We start from the raw sequence: 22030 nt of genomic DNA, 5'->3' as shown, positions 1-22030 counted from the left end.
GATGCAAAGGTTTCTATGCACGACCAAACTTGGCCCACGAATCAGTCATATCCAAATTGCAAATTTGAAAAGAAAACTATAGCGGTTCAGCATTTATATGCTCGTGTTCATACATTTCTATACTAATAAAAAATATATTAGTTTCTACGATCTGGTTGAATGAGTTGGACTCAAAAATCAAATAAAAAATAGATATTGGTTTCTAGGTTTACATGCATCGGTTTCAATGCACGACCAAACTTGCCCCAAGAAACAGTCGCATCCAAATTTTAAATTTGAAAAGAAAAGAATATTGGCTCCATATTTCTATGCCGTGTTCATGCATTTCTATGTTCGTGACCATATTATTTCCAAGCTCGAAAATCATCAGTTTTTATCATCAAACTACCAGCTTCTATGATCAAACTACCAGTTTCTATATTAAATGCTCATGTTTCTATGACCAAATTCACAGAATCTATAATCAAACTACCAGTTTCTACATTAAATGCTCAGGTTTCTATGACCAAACTCCCAGAATCTATGATCAAACTATCAGTTTCTATGATCAAAGTACCAGTTTCTATATTAAATACTCAAGGTCTTCTTAACCTACCTATCAGACAACCCACAAATGATTTTCCTATCATACAGTATGCTGATGATACAATTCTGATTATGGAAGCTGATGTTAATCAACTTGTTTGCCTAAAGGAAATCCTGAGAAAATTTGCTCTGTCAACAGGTCTAGTAGTTAACTATGGGAAATCAATCATGGTCCCCATCAATGTGCATCCTGACAGAATGCAGGTCCTGGCTTCTGCTTTTGGATGTGCTATTGGCAGTATGCCTTTCACCTATTTAGGCCTACCCATGGGCACAACCAAACAAAGAATGGAGGACTTGACACCAATTATGGATGGAATGGAAAGACGTCTACATGCTTGTTCCTCTTTCCTTTCCTACTCTGCTAGAGAGTATTCTTCATCCAAATTTTATGCCCTAGTTTTTCAGAATATGAATGTTCAGCAGACCTTTTCATGGCTATGGAAGTCAAAATGCACTCCTAGAATTAAGTTCTTTGGCTGGTTACTTCTTGTAGACAGGCTCAATACAAGAAACATGCTTAGAAGGAGGAATTTTCACGTTGATGATGGTTATTCTTGTGCAATGTGCAATGCAGTGGCAAAAGAAGACATTGTCTTCCTGTTCTTTGATTGTCCTTTTGCACAATCATGCTGGCAAAATATTGAATTCCATTGGCCTGCTAATAATGACATACATACGAAGCTCTCATATGCTAGAAGGAACACTGCACATGGTTTCTTCATGGAGATTTTCCATGTATCTGCTTAGGAATTGTGGAACATACGAAATGACAAGATTTTCAATAATAATGCTGCTAGCACAACCCTTTGGGTCCACAAGTTCAAGAAGCAAGGTAAACTTCAACTCTTAAGAGTGAAGGAGGCTGTCCAACCCCAGATTGTTCAATGGCTAGACTCCATTGTATAGAGTTTTTGCTTTTGTGGTTCTTTTTTCTTTCTTCCCTCCTCAACCACCTGTGTAAGTATCTATCCCTGTATAGTTTGTTTATCCTTTATAAATATAAAAAAATGAAGCACTGTGGGGAACTACTCCCCCACAATTTCCCTTCAAAAAAATACTCAGGTTTCTATGACCAAACTCCCAGAATCTATGATCAAACTACCAGTTTATATGATTAAGCTACTAGTTTCTATGATCAAACTACTAGTTTCTATGATCAAACTACCGGTTTCTATGCTCAAAACATTTTCTATACTCATGCCCGTACGTTTCTATGCTCCAGCCCAAATGTTCTAAGCTCGAACATGTTCTATACTCATATCCTTATGTTTCTATGCTTGTGTCATTATGTTTCTATGCTTGAAACAATTTCTATACTCCTACCCTTATGTTTCTATGCTCACGTAAAATTTGAATTAAAAAAATTAAAAAAATATAATCATAATGGATCCCAAACTGTGCATAAAAATATCACGAATCTTATGGTGAAAACCGTTTGCAAGTCGGATCTTCGAGTAAATAATTATAGCGGAAAAACAAAACGAAAAATGAAACGAACCGGGTTTCTGAAAGGAGAACCCAACTCTCTGTATCGTCGTGATAGTCGTTGGCACTCAATAATGACAATTCTGAGTGTCAATAAGTTCAAAATAAATGGATAAGCTAGCATTTGTTACACTCATTTAGCTAATAAATCACCGAATTCCACATGTCCTTGTAGAATTTTATGAGTGCAAGTTTCTGGCCAAAAATGAAGGGCAATCACACCCTTTGATCCAAGCAGCAAAAGTGCCATCCAATCACGCGTCGCCACACAGTCATCACATGGATTGGAGGGCCCACTAGTGAAGCAAACCGATGTATCAAAGGCTCTGGCACGTGGCATTATAAAAGGAAACTTCTTTGAAGCTTACTGGCCAAGGTCGGTGACCAGGGGCTGGGCCCACTGGTCGCCCGACCAAGGTAACCCCCCCACTGACCTTCTCCTTTGAAGGGAAGCTTCCTGGTGATTTCCTTATGACGGTTCAAGATGCCACACGCGCAGAATCAAGGCCAAAGTACTGGTAAACACCCTCTATAAATATGAGAGGAGGGGATCCTAATAGAGACACACCAAGATGTAGCCATTACAAACTTGTAAAGCTTTAGGGAGTAGAATTCAGGTGTGGAGTTGTAGTTCCAAGAGTTATTCATGGAGAGTTGGTATGTCTTGTATCTTCTCTTTATGTAATGTCTTAACTTTGTACTAGATGTTTATTTTTTTCAACTTGGCATGTTTGATTCATATGCTTGGTTATGTTTATGATCCTTTCATGATGAATATTTGAGTTAGTTTATCTTCCATGTCAACCTGAGTAGTACATCTTGGTACAATTTCGGTTTCACCTCCCTTAATTGGGTGCTCTAGACTAAGGCTCCTGATAGAGATGGATGCACTAGTAGGGAATCTCACAAAGAAAAAGATTCATTTTTGTCATAGTAGGCCACCAAAACGTCACTGAAGATGTTTCTCATTCGTCATGCAAATGCCGTCACGTTTTCCCCACCGTGACGAAATCGACAAATTCATCATAGAAGTGAACTTTTCAGTGACGAAACAGCCTTTGTCATCAAACAGACGATCTTCAGTGACAAAAATATATACGTCACAGGACATCGCCGAATTCGTCACTAAAGGAAATGCCACATGGCGTGGACCATGCTGGCGGCTGATGTGGCTTGGGGTGACACGCTGGCCGATGATGTGGCATGTGCCACGTGGCTGGTGATGTGGCGTCAGCCACTCAGGTAGATGACGTAGCTTTTGCCACGTAGCGGATGACGGCATCTGCCACGCTCGCAGATGATGTGGCGTCTACCATGTGTCCTTCACTGGCCCTACCACGTGGACCATTTCAAATCATGCCACGTGGCATCACATTTTTGCGCCACGTGGCTGCCACTTAAGCATTTTTTCATCACAAAACATGTCCATTTTCATCATGGTAAACATCCTTATCATCACAAAAATCACCAAAAAACGTCACTGTTTTTGGTCTTCTTTCATCACAGAAGTACAACAGCTCAGATCACACAGCAGGTCATAGAACTTGACATCTTAGTTCACCACACATAAATTCAACAAGTTCACCACATTATCTCTGAACTGACATAAGTTCAATATAGACCAACATAAGTTCAACACAGACCATAGACTGACATAAATTCACCACATGATCACTGGACTAACATAAGTTCAACACACACCATGGACTGACACAAGTTCAACATAGAACTTGACTAACATTAGATTGGGACAAGGGAACAACTCATAAGTCTAGGATGAGTCACCATTGAAGCTCAAGAAATGGCGGAGGATAACATTGTTCTCTTGTGCTGTCTTTTCGGTTTGCTCCAAACGCCTTTGGGTCTCTTCTGTTGTCTTTGTGGTTTCATCCAACTGCCTTTGGGCCTTCGCAAGATTTTCCTCTGTAACCTCACTCTTCTTCTTCAAGGTTGCAAGTTGTTCCTCGAGGGCAGCTTTGTCTTGTTGTTCAGCTTCAAGTTGTTCCCGAAGATCCCTTTCAGTTGATGACACTAATCTTGAGGAGCACCCAGACTGTAGACCAGCATTCTTTAGAAATGTGTTTGACATGGAGCTGTCCTCGGTGAGAACAACAGCGCGTTGTACCTCATTAGTCAGCCCCGTTTTGGAGCATATATGGCAGGACTTGAATGCCTCCACTGCATCGAGCTCTTCATCTTCTGTGCTAGGCTCAACCTCCTTTCTCTTCTGCCTCTGGTACATATTTATGGAACATTAGAACAATTATTTCACAAAGTACATTGAAGGAAAAAGTGGGTGCAGATTATAAAAGGAGATTGACTTACATAGGCTTGCAAGTGGGGAACATAGGCGCGAGAACCTGTTGTCTGATGGAACTTCACTTTCTGCCGGTTTTCTTTGTATTTCTGAGGTTTGCTGCAAACACATGCACTTATTAGATCAGATTCCAAGTACAGGTTGAAAAAAAATTGAGAAGTTGGAACATACCTTATTCTTAGGGTTACACCAGTGGGCAACTAGTGCAGTCCATTCTTCATCAGTCATGTTTTCCATAGGAGAAGTAGTTCTGACCTCATTTGCTGGGACACCATTGAAGTATTTCATCTTCAACCAATAACGCTGGTTTCGTATCGCAGACTGCATTAACAGTGTCCTTTGTTTTTCCCTCGATACCGAGCAATGTTCCTAGAATGCTGTCACAAATATTTTTCTCAGTGTGCATCACATCAAGAACATGTGGCACCAGTAAGTCTTTCCAGTAAGGGAGCCTCCACAGACTACTCCAATGACTAAATATTATGGGTTCTTCATTCCCTCCACACTTTCTTTTCTTACTTGCGTCCTCTTTCCTTGTCCTGACATCTTTGACCTTGTCTAGTTCCTGTAGCACCTCCTCGGCACTAAACTTTCCTAGCTCATTCCGTTTCTCATGGTGCCCATCAAATAGGAAGTTTCTTCGCCATTGGTGGCTCAATGGGAGGTACCGACAATGCCCAAAGTAACCAATCTTATTCCTCAGTGGCCGTGAGAGCGGCTTTTTGTCACAATGAATGCATACATAATATCCTTTTGTCGTCCGCCCAGATAATGTGCCTAAAGCAGGGTAATCATGTATGCAGCATAGTACCGCAGCTCGAAGCTTGAACTCCTTTCCGCTACTTGCATCCAATGTTGTGACACCCCCCATAGTTCAAGCAACTCCTCTATAAGAGGCTCCAGAAATAGATCAAAATCTTTCCCTGGAGATGTTGGACCTGGGATGAGTAAGGACACAAAGCAATTTGATTCATCCACGCATTCCCATGGTGGCAAACTCAAAGGCTTCACAAGGACAGGCCACATGCTATAAGTGGTGCTAATCTTCCCAAATGGATTGAACCCATCGGTAGCTATGGCAAGCCTCAAGTTCCTAGCTTCCGCAACAAAAGATGGATACTTCCTGTCAAAGTGCTTCCAAGCCTCGCCATCTGCTGGATGACTCATTTCATTATCCACCTACCTATGCTGTTTCTTGTGCCACTGGGTACTCTTGGCTGTAGCTTTGGTGGCAAATATCCTCTTAAACCTTGGTATAATAGGAAAATGCCTCAACACCTTATGAGGAACCCGTTTGTTGCCACCTGCATCCTCCCATCTAGATTCCTTGCATTTTAGGCATGCATCGAGCTCTGCATATTCCTTCTGAAATAACACACAATTATTCTTACACATGTGTATTGAGTTATATCCAAGGCCCAACTCACACAGATACTTCTTAGCATCGTCATACGATTTTGGTAGGTCACATTCTGGAAGAGCGGCTGACAATAGATTCAACAATGCATCAAATGCCCTATTGCTAATTCGATAAAATGATTTGATATGGAGCAACCTCACCATAAAGGAAAACCTTGAATGCTTAGATCCAGGAATAAGTGACCACTTCGCATCTTCATGGACTTTGAAGAAATTAGGTTCTTTTCCATCTGCCTCTACTGCTCTATACTCCTATTAACTCTGGCACTCCATGATCGTCCTCATCATCATGCTCATCCACATCCATCTCGAAACCATCATTGCCAGTTTCATGAGCCTCATCCTCTACAACCTCAACTCTACACCATCCATTGATTCTCCATGATGAATCCACTAAGTGTACGTACATGAAATCCCAAAAAAATTTATATGTTATAGACTTCTTGCTGAGGCCATGACTTTAGATTCAGGCATCTCCGACATGGGCTACATATTTGAACACCCTTCCCAAATTTTTGGCCCACAAATTCTATGAACTGATCAACTCCTGCCATATACTCGGTTGTGAATTGTCTTCCATGTATCCATCTTCTATCCATCTGTGTTGAACATAACAATATTAATTTTAGAGCAAATTTATCAAATAATTACACTACAAATTCAAGCAATTGTATATGCAACTCAATTTTAGAAGGAATAAATAACTGCACAATTTTATATATGCTGCTGATTTCATATGCTTTCCTAGGTACATGATTTTACTCCACTGCACATAGAGTAGAAAGGTAGCATGATTTACTCTGTTGCACATCAGAGTAGAAAGGTAGTGCTAGTACAACATCTCCTCATAGCAACCAAATTACTAACCCTCATAATCATGCCAAGCCCCTTAAACAATCCAGATGTGCAATCCATTATCCATGGCAAGAGTTTAATGGCTAAGCTAGGAATAAATGAAGGCATAAATCTCAGACAACTATCTTCATTGAGGTAACCATCAATTAGGAGAATCTCACAAGGGCGCTGCCTTGCCCTTCGCGTGCTTGCTCGAAGACGCCGCCGCGGGCGTGCTTGGTGGCCGCTGTCGCCGCAGCAATGTGCATGTCGGTCGTTGCCGCAGCCGCGTGCGTGCCGGCCGTCACCGCAGCCGTGCCCACAGCCGTGTGAGTGCCGGCCATCGCCGCACCCGCAGTCGCGTGCGTGTGCCTGCCGGCCATCGCCGCCGCCGCCGCGTGCGTGATGCAAAACGTACCCTGCCCCACAGATGCGAAACGGGAAGTATACCTGCACTGCATATTTCATTCAAGTAATCTGTTAAAGGACAACAAGCCCAGGACGATGTCGTAGTCCAGTGGTGAAGAAGCGTGGTGTTGGTAGCCACATCCTAGGTTCGATTCCTAGGTGCTATTATTTTTGCCCCATTTAAATTTATTATTGCCTAGGTAGCCACGTGGTCGGTGGGCCCTTTGGGTGCCATGTGGCTGGTGGGTCCCGGACATCTGAAGATGGGTGCCACATGGCAGGTGGGTCCGGCATGACAGGTGGGGCCCACGGGTGGCACAAGGTTGCGGGCCCATGTGGCTGGTTGCCCATTTAAATTTATTAGTGCCTAGGTAGCCACGTGGCCGCCCCACCTGTCATGCCGGACCCACCTGCCACGTGGCACGCATCTTCAGATGTTTGGGACCCACCAGCCACATGGCACCCAAAGGGCTCATGGGTGGCACAAGATTGCGGGCCCATGTGGCTGGGTGGTCCCGAACATCTGAATATGGGTGCCACATGGCAGGTGGGTCTGGCATGACAGGTGGGGCCCATGGGTTGTCGGTGTTTACCGCCAAGTCTGCTCAGGGATACCCTTAGCAGTAAGGTTTGTAAGTAGGGATCGACTACTCTGGAACTCGATGGTGCAAGGAACACAAGGATTTAGATAGGTTCGGGCCGCGAGGTGCGTAATACCCTACGTCCTGTGTGGTTGCTTGTATTTCCTTAGGTGTTGATGTGTTTCGAGGGGGTCCCTGCCCGCCCTTATATATCCGGGGGGACAGGGTTACATGGAAAGTCCTAGCCGAGTACAGTTGGAGTCCTACTACAACACAATCGGGTAGTTTCCTTTGTACTGCATCTAGTCCTACGTCTATTCGGGTAGTTACAAGAGAGGTAAGGTACATCCATGAGCTATTTCTTACTCTAGAACATTCTATGCCTATAAGCAGTCCCACTGCCCTGGGTCTGACAAGCCCCCGAGCTCTTCATAACCGAGTCCTGCAGGAGTACTTGGCAGGGCATCTTCGAGTACTCCAAGTAGTCAGAACATCCTTTTGGTTGCTTCTAGGCCTTCCTTCGGGTACGTCGAGTAGTTGACCAAGTACTTGTGGTTGCTCCGAGGCTGTGAGGTGCTCATGCCCCAAAGTCTTGATCATATATGGTGCGCGAAGTACTCGTACTCCATATGGAGTAGCCCCCGAGCCTTAGGTTGAATCGTAGAATCAGACTAAGGGTCACTTTAGTCTTTTTCCTTCATTATTTTCCAAAAAAAATGAAAAATAAATCTCTGATGCATGTATTCCGCAGCCCCCGAGTCTTGAATTTAAATCTATCAATTTAGATTTAAGAATCCAGAACTCGTGATGAAAAATACATGCCAAAAACTGCTCAGAGAACTGAACAACCGTTGATCTTCTAAATATTCTCAGAATTGCCATTTGGAACCTTATAAACCCATGCGGTGACTTTTAGGGTTTTACCCCTTTAACTCCTGGCCGCCGTCATTTTTGGATCCAAATTTCCCAATCGCTTGCCCTCTTAGTTCTTCATTCACTAGCCCCTCTCGTAGCCCCCGAGCTTAAGATCATAACTCGTGACACTGAGATCGCTCCCAAGAAGAGCAAGTCCAAGGTCGATGATGAAGAAGTTGCTAATCTCTCCATGGGCTGGCGCAAGAGCAAAATGTCTGAAACAGCTGTACAAGAATTGGAGACTATGGGGCTTCTCTAGAGTCAGGCTGTGATTCAATGGCGTGCAGGGGAAGGTGAAGATTATCCTTTCGAAGGTACTCTTGAAACCGTTGTGTTCCGTGATTTCATGGAACGTGGTCTTGCAGTGCCTGTTTCTAAATTCCTCCATGCTCTTCTTCACTTCTGGGGAATCCAATTGCATCATTTGACCCCGCAATCTATCTTGCATCTTTCCATATTCACCCATTTTTGTGAACCATTCCTTGGCATCCTTCCTCATTTCCACCTTTTCCAACATTTCCAACATTTCTTCATCCTTGTACCCATCCCAAATGCTACCAAGCCTGCCGTCGTCGGTGGATGTGAGTTGGTACTCTGTCCTGTGACTCGAGACGAGTACTTATCTTACAAACCAGCGAGTAAAGGAGTCAAGTGGAAAAGTTTCTGGTTTCATGTCGGGAACTTTGAATCTCCACTTCCAGAAAGAATTACTGGAGCCCCCCAAGTCCAAGCATGCTAGTCGAGTACTGGACCTGGTGGTGGCCAAGCAAAATGCCTTCTTGATGCCATTGCAACATTGAAGAACAAAGGAATTACTGGTGACCATGTGGTCTTTTCCTTTTTGAGTCATCGGATCCAACCCCTGCAGCATCGAAAGCATCCTGCCTTCAGATATGAAGGTGTAAAAGATCCCTCCAGGCTTGCTCCAGAGGTGATGTCTCGTGCTGAGGTAGTCAGAAGGTGTTGCAAAGTACTTGACCACTTTGACAACTCTTTGGTGCTACCAGCACTTTTCTCGGCAGTCAATCCACCCGAGAAGACCTGGGTAAGTGTTAAAAAGCATTGTTGAGTACTTGTAGATAAGCTCTTTGACATTCTGATAAATCCTCTTTTTTCAGAAGAATTATAAGACATGGTACTGCATGCCTCCATCTTCAGAAGATGCCACCCATTCTGGTGGCAATAAGAAGCGCAAAGCAGCTCCTGGATCTCTATTGCAGAGGAAAGCATACTGCCTTGACAGTGGCCAGTAAGAATCTTACTTTCTCTATTAAATCCAATTAGCTTCAGCTTCCTTATTCTGAATTTTGCTCATCTAGGATCCAATATCTTCCTGAGCATGAGAAAAGTCTGGTCCAAGACATCTGTAACTGGGTGCAAAGCGACCTAGAGGCCACTAGTCGATCAGCCCCCCGAGTCACCAATAATTGGGTTGATCGAGAACTATGGTGCTGTTTGTCAAGAGGTAGGCACATCTGGAACATCAAAGGAGTCAATTCCCGAAACAACTAAGCTTACTCCACCTGCGGCTACTAGGGAAACAGCCACTGCTACTAGAATTGATGGTAGTGAGGCTGAAGGGTCAAGAAATCTTGCCATTCGAGTAGTACCCTTTCAAACTCTTCCACAAGCTGCCCAGGAGGAGTTGGGAAAAGATCTCTTTGATGATCCACTGCATTCTATAGAAAATGTGAAGAAGCTTGCTGATTATATGCAATGGAGCTTCAAATATACCAAGGTAAGATTTCTGCTGCTATCTTTGTTGACATAGAGTAGTTCATGATATATGAGGCATCATCTGTTGTACTTGTAGGATGTTGCCAATCGGTCTTTCCTAAAATCCCAGGCTTTGTATCAGACCGTAGATAATTGGAACACCTTGAATCAGAAAAATACTGAGATTGCCAAGCATCTTGATGAAGCTCTTGCTGCACGGAACAAGCTTTATGAAGCTAACCATGAACATACGCAAGAGCTTTATAAGATGAAACAACAGATCAAGAGCCTTGAGGAAGAAAAAGCCAAGCTCCAAGAACAACTGCAAAAGCCTATAAGTAATTGAATCTTCTCTTGACAGTATCTTGTCAATAGTTGCATATTCACTGAAAGATTCATGTATCAGGTTCTTCAAGTGACCAAGCTCAACTAGTAGCTGCAGCTCAAGTCATCATAGACATGGTAGATTCAGAAGAGGGGTCGTCGAGTAGTAAATCTTTGGTGGAGCGCTTAGAAGAAGCTCCCAAAATTTTTTTTGACATCATGACGGCCACCTCCAAGAATTATCTTACACATATGCTTGGGATTGTAAAGTCTTATTGGCCTCAACATAACTTAGCTCCCATAGCCAAGGGAATAGCAGCTGATTGCTCTGAAGAAAATTTCTAGGGCTATTGTAAAGACACAGAGGTGATTGCTGAGGAGATCTTGAAGAACATAGCATAGTGATCTGCTTGTAACTGCTCTTGTGATCTTTGTAAAATCTTGTCTTTGTACATATTGCTTTTATCATGTTGATGTGTCTTCAGAAGCATGATCTGATACTGTAGGATAAGTAGTCGAAACACAAACTACTCGAGTAGACAAGTAGAGTGTTCTCATGGAGTAATCTCCGTAGTTTATTAGTTAGGATGAATCCCGTCGGATTATCCAGATAGAAAAAACTGTATAGAGATATCCATATTCTACTCGAGCGAGCGAGTAGAATGTCTAACATGTAGATTGGAGTAACTATTAAGATTGACCAGTTAGGATGAACCCCGTCGGGTTACCCCAGTAGGACAAATTTTAATAGTATCCGAAACATACTCGAGCAAGCGAGTAGTTGTGCCTTTTTACCCAAGGCTGGAGTCACCTATATTGTTGACCTGTTAGGATGAACCCCGTCGAGTTACCCAAGTTGGACAAACTAGTAAAGGTATCCATAAACCTTCTCGAGCCGGTGAGTAGGTTGTGTCCCTATACTGAGGACATGGATGTGGCTTGTATAGTTATCCTGTTTGGATGAGCCTTGATAGGTTACCCCAATGGAAAAACTGTGTAAGCTATCCAGATTAGGTTATCCAAGTCGGTATAAATCTGTTGAGATTACCCTGGTTGGAAAAACCTATTAGGGAATAATCCAATGTGATGCTGCCAGATTGACAACTACCTTTAATGTAGTCGAAAAGTTGATAGAAACCCTTGATTTATTAAAGAGATCAACTGACATCACCATATAACTTGGATCAAGGATAAAATCTGCGAAAGTGCTCGATATTCCAGGAATTAGGTACCTCATTACCGTCGGCATCAGTAATTCTGTATGATCTAGGTCTTGTAACTTTGGACACAATGAAAGGTCCCTTCCATCTAGAATTTAACTTGTGCAGTCCTGTTTCATCTTGAATCCTTCGTAGAAATAGATCTCCTATATTGAAAGATCTTTGCTGGACATTGCGATCATGATAGCATCTAACTCCTTGAAGATATCTAACCAATTGGGTCAAAGCATTGATCCGGGCTTCTTCGACTGAGTCCAACTCAAGTTGTCGAGCTTCATCTGCTTCTCCTTGATAGGCTTCTACTCTTGGAGATTTCCACATGATATCTGCGGGTAGTATAGCCTCTGACCCATAGGTGAGGAACAAAGGAGATTGTCCAGTCGCTTTACTAGGCTGCGTTCGCAACCCCCAGACCACATGGGGTAGTTCTTGGATCCACTTGCCACCCTTCTTGGAGTTGGCATCGTAGAGTCTCTTTTTCAAGCCATCGAGTACCAAGCCATTGATATGTTTCACTTGACCATTTGCTCGAGGATGGGCCACTGAGGCATATTTGACCTCTTTGCAAGAATTATCGCAGAAATCCCAAAAAGATTGCGATGTAAAGTTAGAACCCAGATCTGTGATAATAGTGTGAGGAAATTCGAACCGATGTATGATGTCGGAGATGAAATCCACTGCTCTATCTGATGAGATCTTGACAATAGGTTTGTGCTCGATCCACTTGGTAAACTTGTCGACTGATACCAACACATGATTGAACTCTCTTGGAGCTACGGTTGAAGGTCCGATCATGTCCAGACTCCAACAGGTGAACGGCCATGACGGAGGGATTGTGATCAAGTTGTGTGCTGGCACATGAGCCTTTTGTCCGACGAGGTCTTCTGCGTCCGATATGGTAGTTGGCTAGAAAAAACTGAACTATAGGCCTTGCCGACTAGTGTCCTTGATGAGGTATGGTTGCCGCAAACTCCTTCGTGTATTTCCCTGAGGATGTCTTTGCCTTCTTCAAGGGTAACACATTTCGTGAGGATGCCAGAGGTGGAGCGCTTGTATAGGTTGTCACCGACGAGAACAAAACCCTTGCTTTGTCTGATGATGCGCACTGTTTTGGCACTCTTGGCATCGACATGTGGTGGAAGCTTGAATTCCTTCATGAAATCGATGAACTGAATCCACCAGTCTTCTTCGATCATCAGCACTTCTCTAACTGTGGCCGGGGCCTCCGCGTCAGTAGCTGGTTGATTATGTACCTTGACTGATGGATGATGTAGTTCATGAATGAAGACTCCAGGTGGAACAGCTGCTCAAGTTAATCCAAGCTTGGACCGGACATCGGCTATCATGTTGTTGCCACGGTCTACGTGGTGGATTTTCAATCCCGAGAACTTGTTCTCATGCATTCTGATTTCTTCAACGTATGCATCCATTGTGTCCTTTTTGATGTCCCACTCTTTATTGACTTGCTGAATGACGAGTAGAGAGTCGTCGTAGACGAGTAGTCGCTTGACACCGAGAGAAACTGCTAGGCGAAGCCCGTGTAGCAGTGCCTCGTATTCTACTTCGTTGCTGGAGACTTTAAACAGGATCTGGAACACATACTTCAACTGCTCTCCTTTGGGGGTGATGAATAGAACTCCCACGCCGCCTCCTTCGAGCTTGAGTGAGCTATCAAAGTACATTACCCAATGCTCTGGGACGTTGTGAGGTGCTGGGACTTGATTTTCACACCATTCGGCTAAGAAGTCGACTAATGCTTGCGACTTGATTGTTGTTCTTGGCTTGACATTGATTTCGAAAGCTCTCAGTTCAACTGCCCACTTTGAAATTCTTCCAGTGGCATCCTGATTGTGGAGTATGTCCGCTAATGGGAAGTCAGTAATAACTAAAATCTTGTACTCGTCGAAGTAGTGTCGAAGCATCCTGGAGGTGATTAGAATTCCATACAGAACTTTCTGAATTGATGGATATCTAACCTTTGATTCAGAGAGTACTTCACTGATGAAGTAGACTGGTCTCTGGACGCTGTAAGCGTGGCCTTCCTCCAGGCGTTCGACTACTATCACTGTGCTGACTACAATAGTAGTTGCAGCGATGTAGAGGAGTAGCTCCTCGCCTGGTTGTGGAGCTGTAAGAATTGACGGTGACTGGAGGTGATGCTTGAGGTTATCGAGTGCTTCCGCGGCTTCTGTAGTCCACTCAAATTTGTCTTGTCGCTTGAGGAGCTTGAAGAAGGGTAACCCCCGTTCACCAAGCCTAGACAAGAATCGATTCAAGGCTGCCATGCAGCCTGTAAGCTTCTAGACGTCCTTTATGGTAGCTGGAGCATCCATGGCCATGATGGCATTGATCTTCTCTGGGTTAGCCTCGATTCCTTGGTGGCTGACGATGAATCCGAGTAGATTTTCAGAGGGTACGCAAAAGACACTTGGTTGGGTTGAGTTTCCAGCAAAACTTTCGGAGGCTGTTGAAGGTTTCTTCCAGGTCAGCTATGAATTGATCCTGGGATTTGGTTTTGACAACGATGTCATCAACAATAGGCTTCAACATTGCGATGTAGATAATCAGCGAAGCACAGCTGTATCACGCGCTGGTAAGTGGCACCAGCGTTCTTCAACCCAAAAGACATGGTCTTGTAAGCATATGCCCCATAAGGGGTGATGAATGCCGTCTTGATTTGGTCTTCTTCTTTCAGGGCGATCTGGTGATAGACTGAATAGCAGTCGAAGAAGGATAGTAGGACACATCCAGCGGTGGAGTCGATTACTTGATCAATGCGAGGTAGCCCGAAAGGATCCTTTGGGCAATGCTCGTTCATGTCAGTGTAGTCAACACACATCCTCCACTCATTGTTGTTCTTCTTATGGACGAGTACAGGGTTGGCCAACCATTCAGGATGATAGACCTCTTTGATGAACCCTACTGCGAGTAGTTTAGCCAGCTCCTTCTTGATGGCTTCTCGCTTGTCTGGGGAGAAACTCCATAGCCGTTGCTTCTTTGGTGTGGCTTTGGGGTCGACTTTCAGTGCATGCTCGATCAACTCCTTGGGCACCCCTGGCATATCCGTAGGTTTCCACGTGAATACGTCTCGGTTAGCCCTATGGAAGTTGACGAGCTCGAGTTCCTATTTGTCGCCCACGCCAGTTCCGATGATGGCGGTTTTGGAGTCATCTCCCTCTTGTAGTTGGATAGTCTTGGTACCCACATCACCAGTAGGTTTTACTGATGACTGGCTTGGCTTCTTTGAAGGCATCGAGTCCTTGTTGAGTGAGAGCTCCTTGGCGGCGGCAGGTATTTCGCTGACAGAACTAGGAACTTGAATTGGAGAGGCGTGGTCTATCGCCTCCTTGTCACACTCAAAGGACTTGAGGAGGTCACCTCGTAGAGAAAGAACTCCTGTGTTGCCCGGCATCTTGAGGAGCATGTAGACATAGTGTGGTACTTCCATGAACTTGGCGAGCGCCGGTCTTCCCAGTATAGCATGGTAAGACGATTTGAAATCGGCTACTTCGAACTTGATATACTCCGTCTGGAAGTTCTGTTCTGTACCAAATGTGACTGGGAGAGTGACCGAGCCAATTGGTGTAGAATAGTTCCGGCGACGATGCCATAGAAGGGAGCTTTGCTTGGTGTGAGCAAACTCATGTAGTTGAGGCCCATCTTCGCCAGTGTGCTTGCAAAGATCAAGTTGAGCCCGCTTCCTCCATCGATAAGTACTCGAGTGAGTTTGGACCCTTGGACGACTGGGTCGAGTACCAGGGGGAACTTTCCTGGTTCAGAGAAGCTGGTCCATTGATCCTCCCTGGAGAAGGTGATGGGGACCTCGCTGTATTTTAATGGCCTCCGAATTGCAGGCTCAACTGAGAGAATCTCCCTGAGTAATAGCTTCTGAGCCCGCTTGGAAAAACTGGGATCTCCTCCAAATATGATGTTGACCACATTTTGTTGCTATTGAAAACCGTCGGGGTCTTTCTTGTCATCCTCGTCCTCATCATCCTTGTTCTGCTTCTTCTTAGGAGCATCTGGCGGCGTAGACTGGAAGGACTTTCATATGATTATGCATTCCCACATCGAGTGGTTGCTCTTAGGGTGGATTGGGCACCTCTTGTTGTGGAGGATCTTGTCGAACTGATCCTGCGGCTTTTCATTCTCCTTACCACGCGGAGTGCGATCCATGGTGCCGACGATATCGTCTGGCTTGCACTTGCATGCTGGATCCCGCTGGTTGCTGGGCCCTCCACGGTCATTGTGGCGCTTCCCATTGTTGTCGTTGTTACAGCATGGGAAGCGGCTGCGCTCTTGCTCTTCTTCATCTGCCCAACGCTGCATCATATCGCGTAGCTCTACTACCATTTTGGGACAGTTACGCCAAAGTCACGGTAGAGAGATTGGACAGTAATGTCACTCTGGAAGTAGTCGATGATGTCATCATCCGTGACGTTGGGGATGGTGGCTCTTGTGTCAAAGAAGCACTTGACGTAGGATATGATGGTTCCACCTTGCTCTTGCTTGCACATAGACAGAGCATGTCGAGTAGCTACTCGGTGTAGAGACCCTTGGAAGTTGTCAATGAAGACCTTCTTGAGATCCTCCCACGAGTGTATGGACTCGCGTGTCAAGCTCTCGAGCCACGTGAGAGGTGCGGGCTCAAGGGCCATCGAGAATTAGAGGACCTTGGTGTTGGTGTCTCCTCCTGCAACACTAACAGCGGTCGAGTATAAATGTAACCATTGAGCAGGGTCTTGCTTACCATCGTACTTCTGGATATTTGTGGGTTTAAAGTCCTTCGGGTACTTGATGTTGTCGAAAATGCTGCTGAGGGCTGGGAATCGATCGGAGTTTTCTGAACGATGTGCTCTGCGTCTTGCGTTGATGATGTTCTGTGCATCCATTATGGAATCGGCTACTTCTTTAGGGTTTTGACCGCGGTTGTTGTTGCGGTTCGGTTGAGGCCCAGGAGCATGATTTGCTAGTTGTTGGCCACCCCTGTGGCGATGATTGCTTGCAACTTCCTGATCCTCTTGGTTTCTTTGGTTTTGCTGGTGCAGTTGACGATGATAGCCTCCCGGGATACGGCTTGCTTGAGGTATTACTGTTGCAGTCGCCTTAGATCGGCTGCCATGAAGTGAGGACAAAGGACTTTGCCCCTCGAGTTGCTCGACAACATGTTGTGTGAGGTGTATGATGCGCTCCATCTGTGGGTTTTGTGGCATCTGCATGAGGCGCAGGGTTGCTTCTGTCATCGTGGCGATGGAAGTAGTGAAGATTGGGTCCGCGGCATTGTTGAATTCATGGTTGAGATTGCGAGGAAGGCGAGCGCGCTCAGCAGCTCGGGCCCTGCGTTCTCCTATGCATTGATTTCTTGCCCCGTGAGCTGTGCGAGTAGCCTCATCCTCATCTTGCGGAGCATCTTGAGTCAAATTGTGTTCTAAAATCTGATCCGTGGTTTCATTGGGGTCATGATGGCTGGGAGCGCCTCCTCCTTGCTGGTTGATCACGGAAACCAGGCGTTCTAGAGAGTAACTCTCCAAGTCTGATTCGTAATCGGCTAGCTTGGTTCCCCCAGACTCAGTTTCCCATAGGTGTGAGGGGAGTACCATGTTGGAATGGGAGATCATCAATGCTGGCGTCTTCTCGGAGGTTGTCAAGTAGTTCTGCGAGTGTGTGATCCTGGCAGGACTTGGGTTGAATCTTTGCCGACACATTGGTGACAAAATCCAGGCTGTCATGAGACGACTCATCTGGATCTGGGTATGCATCGAAAACGGGTGCCTCCCGGCTAGTGATGACTGAAGAGTTCTCGACACAAAGTAGTTGATCCAAGATATTTTCATTGATGGATTTGATCTTCTGTCGGTAAGTAGATGATGCGTTGCGCAACCCGTAGATGGGTTGGGCAAGAGGTGTCTCAATCCGAGTAGAATTCGGTTTGAGATCAATTTGAGTCCGAGTGGAACCCGAGTTGTCTTCGAGTTTCATCTCGATCTCCTTGGTGAGTCGGGAAGCAGCATGATGCCGCGATCATTCGATCCGGCGAGCTTATTGGAGCTTTCCGATGAGGTTGCCTTCAGCGTGGTGGGGTTGGTTAGGTGGCTGTCAAAGCCGCCCAAACCATTGGCGACGCAGACCCATGAGCCGAAGACGAAGGTGGCGCCTTGAGGAAGCGCCATGGTGCTGAGAGCGAAAGTGGCCATCGAACTCGCCGATGAACTCGCCGAGTCCCCTACCTGGCGCACCAGCTGTCGGTGTTTACCGCACAAGGTTGTTGTCCCACCTGAGGTAATCTGTGACGATATAGATCCATCAGAATTCATTACCTAAATGGCGAATATGATATGTGACGAAATTCATTGTTGTTTTATGACGCTAAGTTACAATTCGTCATAATTTTTTAATGGCTGGGCTCCATCACCCGTGATCCATGACGAATCCTAAAATTCGTCATTGGTGTATCATGTTTAATGACGAATTTTGTGAACGTCACGAGGAAATCGTCCTAGATCAACACATTTCTACTAGTGATGTCCTTGCGCAATGCTAGAGTAGTAATCATTAATGCAAACGTGGTGTTTGGATTAAGGTTTATGTTTGAATGTCGCCCTATTCCAACTGTATGTAGAGGTAGCCTGCAGGTGGTGATTGCCCTGTTTTGTACCATCGTAATCCTCCACGTTAGGTTAGGGGGGGTAGGAGGTGGTTAAATGTCCATGATGACCAGACAATCATATATATCTGACATGCATGGTTCTCCTCGTTGTGTCATGAATCTTTAGTCTAGCTTGACCAAGTAATTGGATAAACAACTCTAATATGTTTTGTGCTTGCTAAAGTTGAGTTACGCTTCTAGTACCCTTGTTCGCTCTTCATTCCTCTGCTACCCATCAGCTCATCTTGTGTCACACAGCTACCTAGCCATATATTATCATTTACTCTTGTTCAGGCCTAGATATTAATTCAGTAGCGATTCTCCCTAGTTTAATAAAATTTTTACACCACTGCCTTCCCTGCGAAAATATAAATGGCACCCTGGTATACTCTCGAGTAAAATGCTACAACGGTATATTCTGTGCGCTTGCGGAATGATTCATGGTTCAGAAATACTCATGTTCCTCAATAATTGTGCTAAGAGAATAATTGTGCTTTCACCCAAGAGTATTCCAGGTTCAGGCTCATCGAAGGACACACGCGCCGGTGTGGAGAAGACAGAAGAGAGGACTTTGTATATCTAGAATCTATGCCTAGAAGAAGAGATCACGTCGCCGTTATACTTCGAGCTAAAGGTATCGATCGACTTATGCAAACCGGTAGTTCCAATATGTGCTCTATCTGATATCCGAACATGGAGGATTACTAAAAGGCTCGAATAGGGCTGTCACCACCTGCCGGCTACATCTACAAACCGTGGGACTATCAGACAACTAAGTGGTATAGTCCAGCCTAGACACCACGTCTACGCCTTTCTCTACTAACCTTAGCCCTGGCCAAGACTACCCTTTTCTATCTGGGGTCTTAAGCTAAGATCAAATGCTACTCGCTAGCATACACATCAACTAATATAAGGCAGAGATGATAACTTGCGATCTAAACTCTAATTCCAAATAAACAAACAAAGAAAGTCTCGAACACTTACAACCGAATAAGCATCCGTCGAGGTACAAGCGGAGAAGAGTGCCGACAGACCTGGCACTTCCCCCGACTCCTCCTCACTCTCCTCCTCTTTTTCTACACCTCCTAGTCTACCTAAGCATCTAGGATGAAGTCTCAAGCTCCAAGAGAGAAAGGTGAGTTGAGAGGGTGTGATGTGTGTGTGTGTGTGTCCATTCCTCTACCCCCTCCCCTTGTATTTATAGGAGGGAGCCACAGGCTGAAGCACCTGGAACCGACTTAAGCAACCAGCAGGGAGGCGCCACGTATCGAAGCTGAGGCGGTGGGGCCCATGGGCCTGGTCGGTCGGCCTGCCAAGTGGGCCAACCGCCCCCAGCTTCATCCAGCAGGCTGTCCTGGGCCTCCTTGTCTTAACCCAGTTGGGCTTGGCCTGTCTTGAGTGGTCTGAACTGGGTTCTTGGGCTACACTTGGTCCATTTGATCATGAATCGGTGCTCTGATAATTTCGGCGATTTATGTCGGGCCAAAGTGTACTTGAAACCTGCGAAATTCGTTCAAAACCACCTGCACACATTCTCAAGCACCATATGTGGAATTTGTTAATAAATAAACCCTATGCTAGCATTTATTCCACTTTGTGATTCTCTTTTGTGTAGGAGTTGACGGTCAAAATTGATCGTTAATGACCGTCAACAAGATCCCCCACACTTGGCCCTTTGCTCGTCCCGAGTAAAGGTCAGGACTAAGGTGAGCCGATAGCTTTCTGATAGAATATCCTGCACAAAAGTTATTTCATACCTTGCTCTTGCTTGTGAACTTGAATGTGTCTATCATGATATCTTGAGTTGTTGAAGAATAGAATGATCTTGGCTTCAAGTGTCCTCCTATCATGTTGCCAGACTTGGGGATTTTGAAAAATATTATTATAAAATTGTTCATGGTCTTACTCTCCTCCATGGGTCTCTCAGAGTCGCTCGTGGCCTCTTACCAGCATTTATCCTTATTTTACCTCACCAGCTATGATGGTATAGATGGAGTTTCGATGGATGAGGTAGAATATCGTCTGCTTGGCCCAAATCTGTTGCAAGATCAAAGATTGGATCCACAGGTGTATACTCATATTTACGACTGATCAGGTTAGTGCACAGATAAATATGTGCTCCTTTTCATGTCTGATTTCATTTGCTGGGTCATGCTTCTTTGGCATGCCATCTTTTCTATCTCTCTCTCTCTCTCTCTCTCTCTCTCTCTCTCTCTCTCTCTCTTTGGGTCATGCTTCTTTGGCATGCCTTCTTTTTATCTCTCTCTTTTTTTCGATAACATTGTCAGACAGTGTTTATGGAGCACAAGATTCATCTGAACATAAAACCTTAAATCAAGTTCATAAATAGAGCAGAACCATGATGGGTCACAAAATTTGATCAAGCTCAATCATGTAGCCGAGAGACATAGCATGGGATTTTTATATGGCTCTGGTAGCATGATGGATAAAGAGATAAGACCAAGAACTTAGTTTTCATTTTTTAACTAAAAATCCCAGACTGGTCAACATGAAAGAGACGAACAACTTTAACCAGACATGTCACGTTAGTCAACAACTAAGCATCATGGGTCCTATAAAATATGGTTCACAAACTTAAGCGTGGTATAAAAAAACATTTATGCAAGACATCTATCAAGAGCTCTTATTATCAAGTTTCTTAAACAGGTTCAAGGATTTGAAAAGAAATGCTCATGTTTAGAAACGCTAAAGGGAGGAAACAAGTGAGGTAGTGCAAACTTATGAGTCGGAGCGGGAGGTGCACGTGATGTGTGAATGTGATCGTAGATGTGTAGCGTCATGGGATCTCCCCCCATACTTGTTTTCGACCTGCTCTTCGATCACAGACAAAACAAACCAAATATGAAAGATAATGGGGCTCTGCCGGCATTAACACCGGGGAGCCAAAGTTCACAAATCTTGATGAAATAAAGACCGGGGCGCGACTAGACTGACCTAAACCTAAACGACTCGATTAAGACTAGCGCCCTAACTAAACCTATGATAACGAGAGAGGTCTTATCTAAGATCCCTACTCAAAGTTTTGAATCCCTAGTGCCTTTGCTAGATGATCCATCCTCTCTTCAAGAAACTCGAGGTAAAGGTTGAGGTCCCCTTGCATCTCTCTGACCTCCTCTCTCAACCTCTCCTGAGATGTGTCCAATATGATACCGGCCATATGAGCTTTTGTAAGCACATTGGAAGGTTTCCTTATCTCAGACTTGTCTTGATATTCTTCCGCTCTTGCTGGTGGCCTCACTCCAAAGATTGTGAGGCGCGGTTGGAGTGGCAGCTCATCAGGAGATATCTTGTTGCGCCGGTAGTCGTGGCTGATTATCCGGCCCTCCTTTGTCATCCACGAGTGCACATATTCTTCGTCGGGCTTAAGTCTTGGCCCGGGTGCATTCTCGTCTTGGAACAACTTGACCGCAAAGACCTCCAATTTCTTTTTGGAGGGCCTGTTTCGTGGTTTGCTTTGCCGTACCTCATCTGTAAGTGCTCCACCAGGCGATGGAGAACCACCAAAGGAGCCTGGAGCCGAATGGGCTCATGGGGAAGTCGGCCGACCAAGGTGATC

The 22030-nt window shown here is 45.0% G+C and overlaps 1 protein-coding gene across 1 annotated transcript; it reads right to left on the bottom strand.

The window, feature by feature from the left end:
- Positions 1–14931: 14931 nt before the first annotated feature.
- LOC120667767 lies at positions 14932–15467 on the bottom strand. The gene is made up of 2 exons (XM_039947771.1): positions 15449–15467; positions 14932–15350 (listed from the first exon to the last, which is right to left on the bottom strand). The coding sequence occupies exons 1-2, from the start codon at positions 15465–15467 to the stop codon at positions 14932–14934; spliced, it is 438 nt and encodes a 145-aa protein (XP_039803705.1).
- Positions 15468–22030: the final 6563 nt, after the last annotated feature.

This window comes from Panicum virgatum, chromosome 3N (assembly GCF_016808335.1).
Source record: "Panicum virgatum strain AP13 chromosome 3N, P.virgatum_v5, whole genome shotgun sequence".
Lineage (NCBI taxonomy): Eukaryota > Viridiplantae > Streptophyta > Magnoliopsida > Poales > Poaceae > Panicum > Panicum virgatum.
The sequence above is the reverse complement of the archived record's forward strand: the minus strand, read 5'-3'. Positions and strand labels throughout refer to the sequence as shown.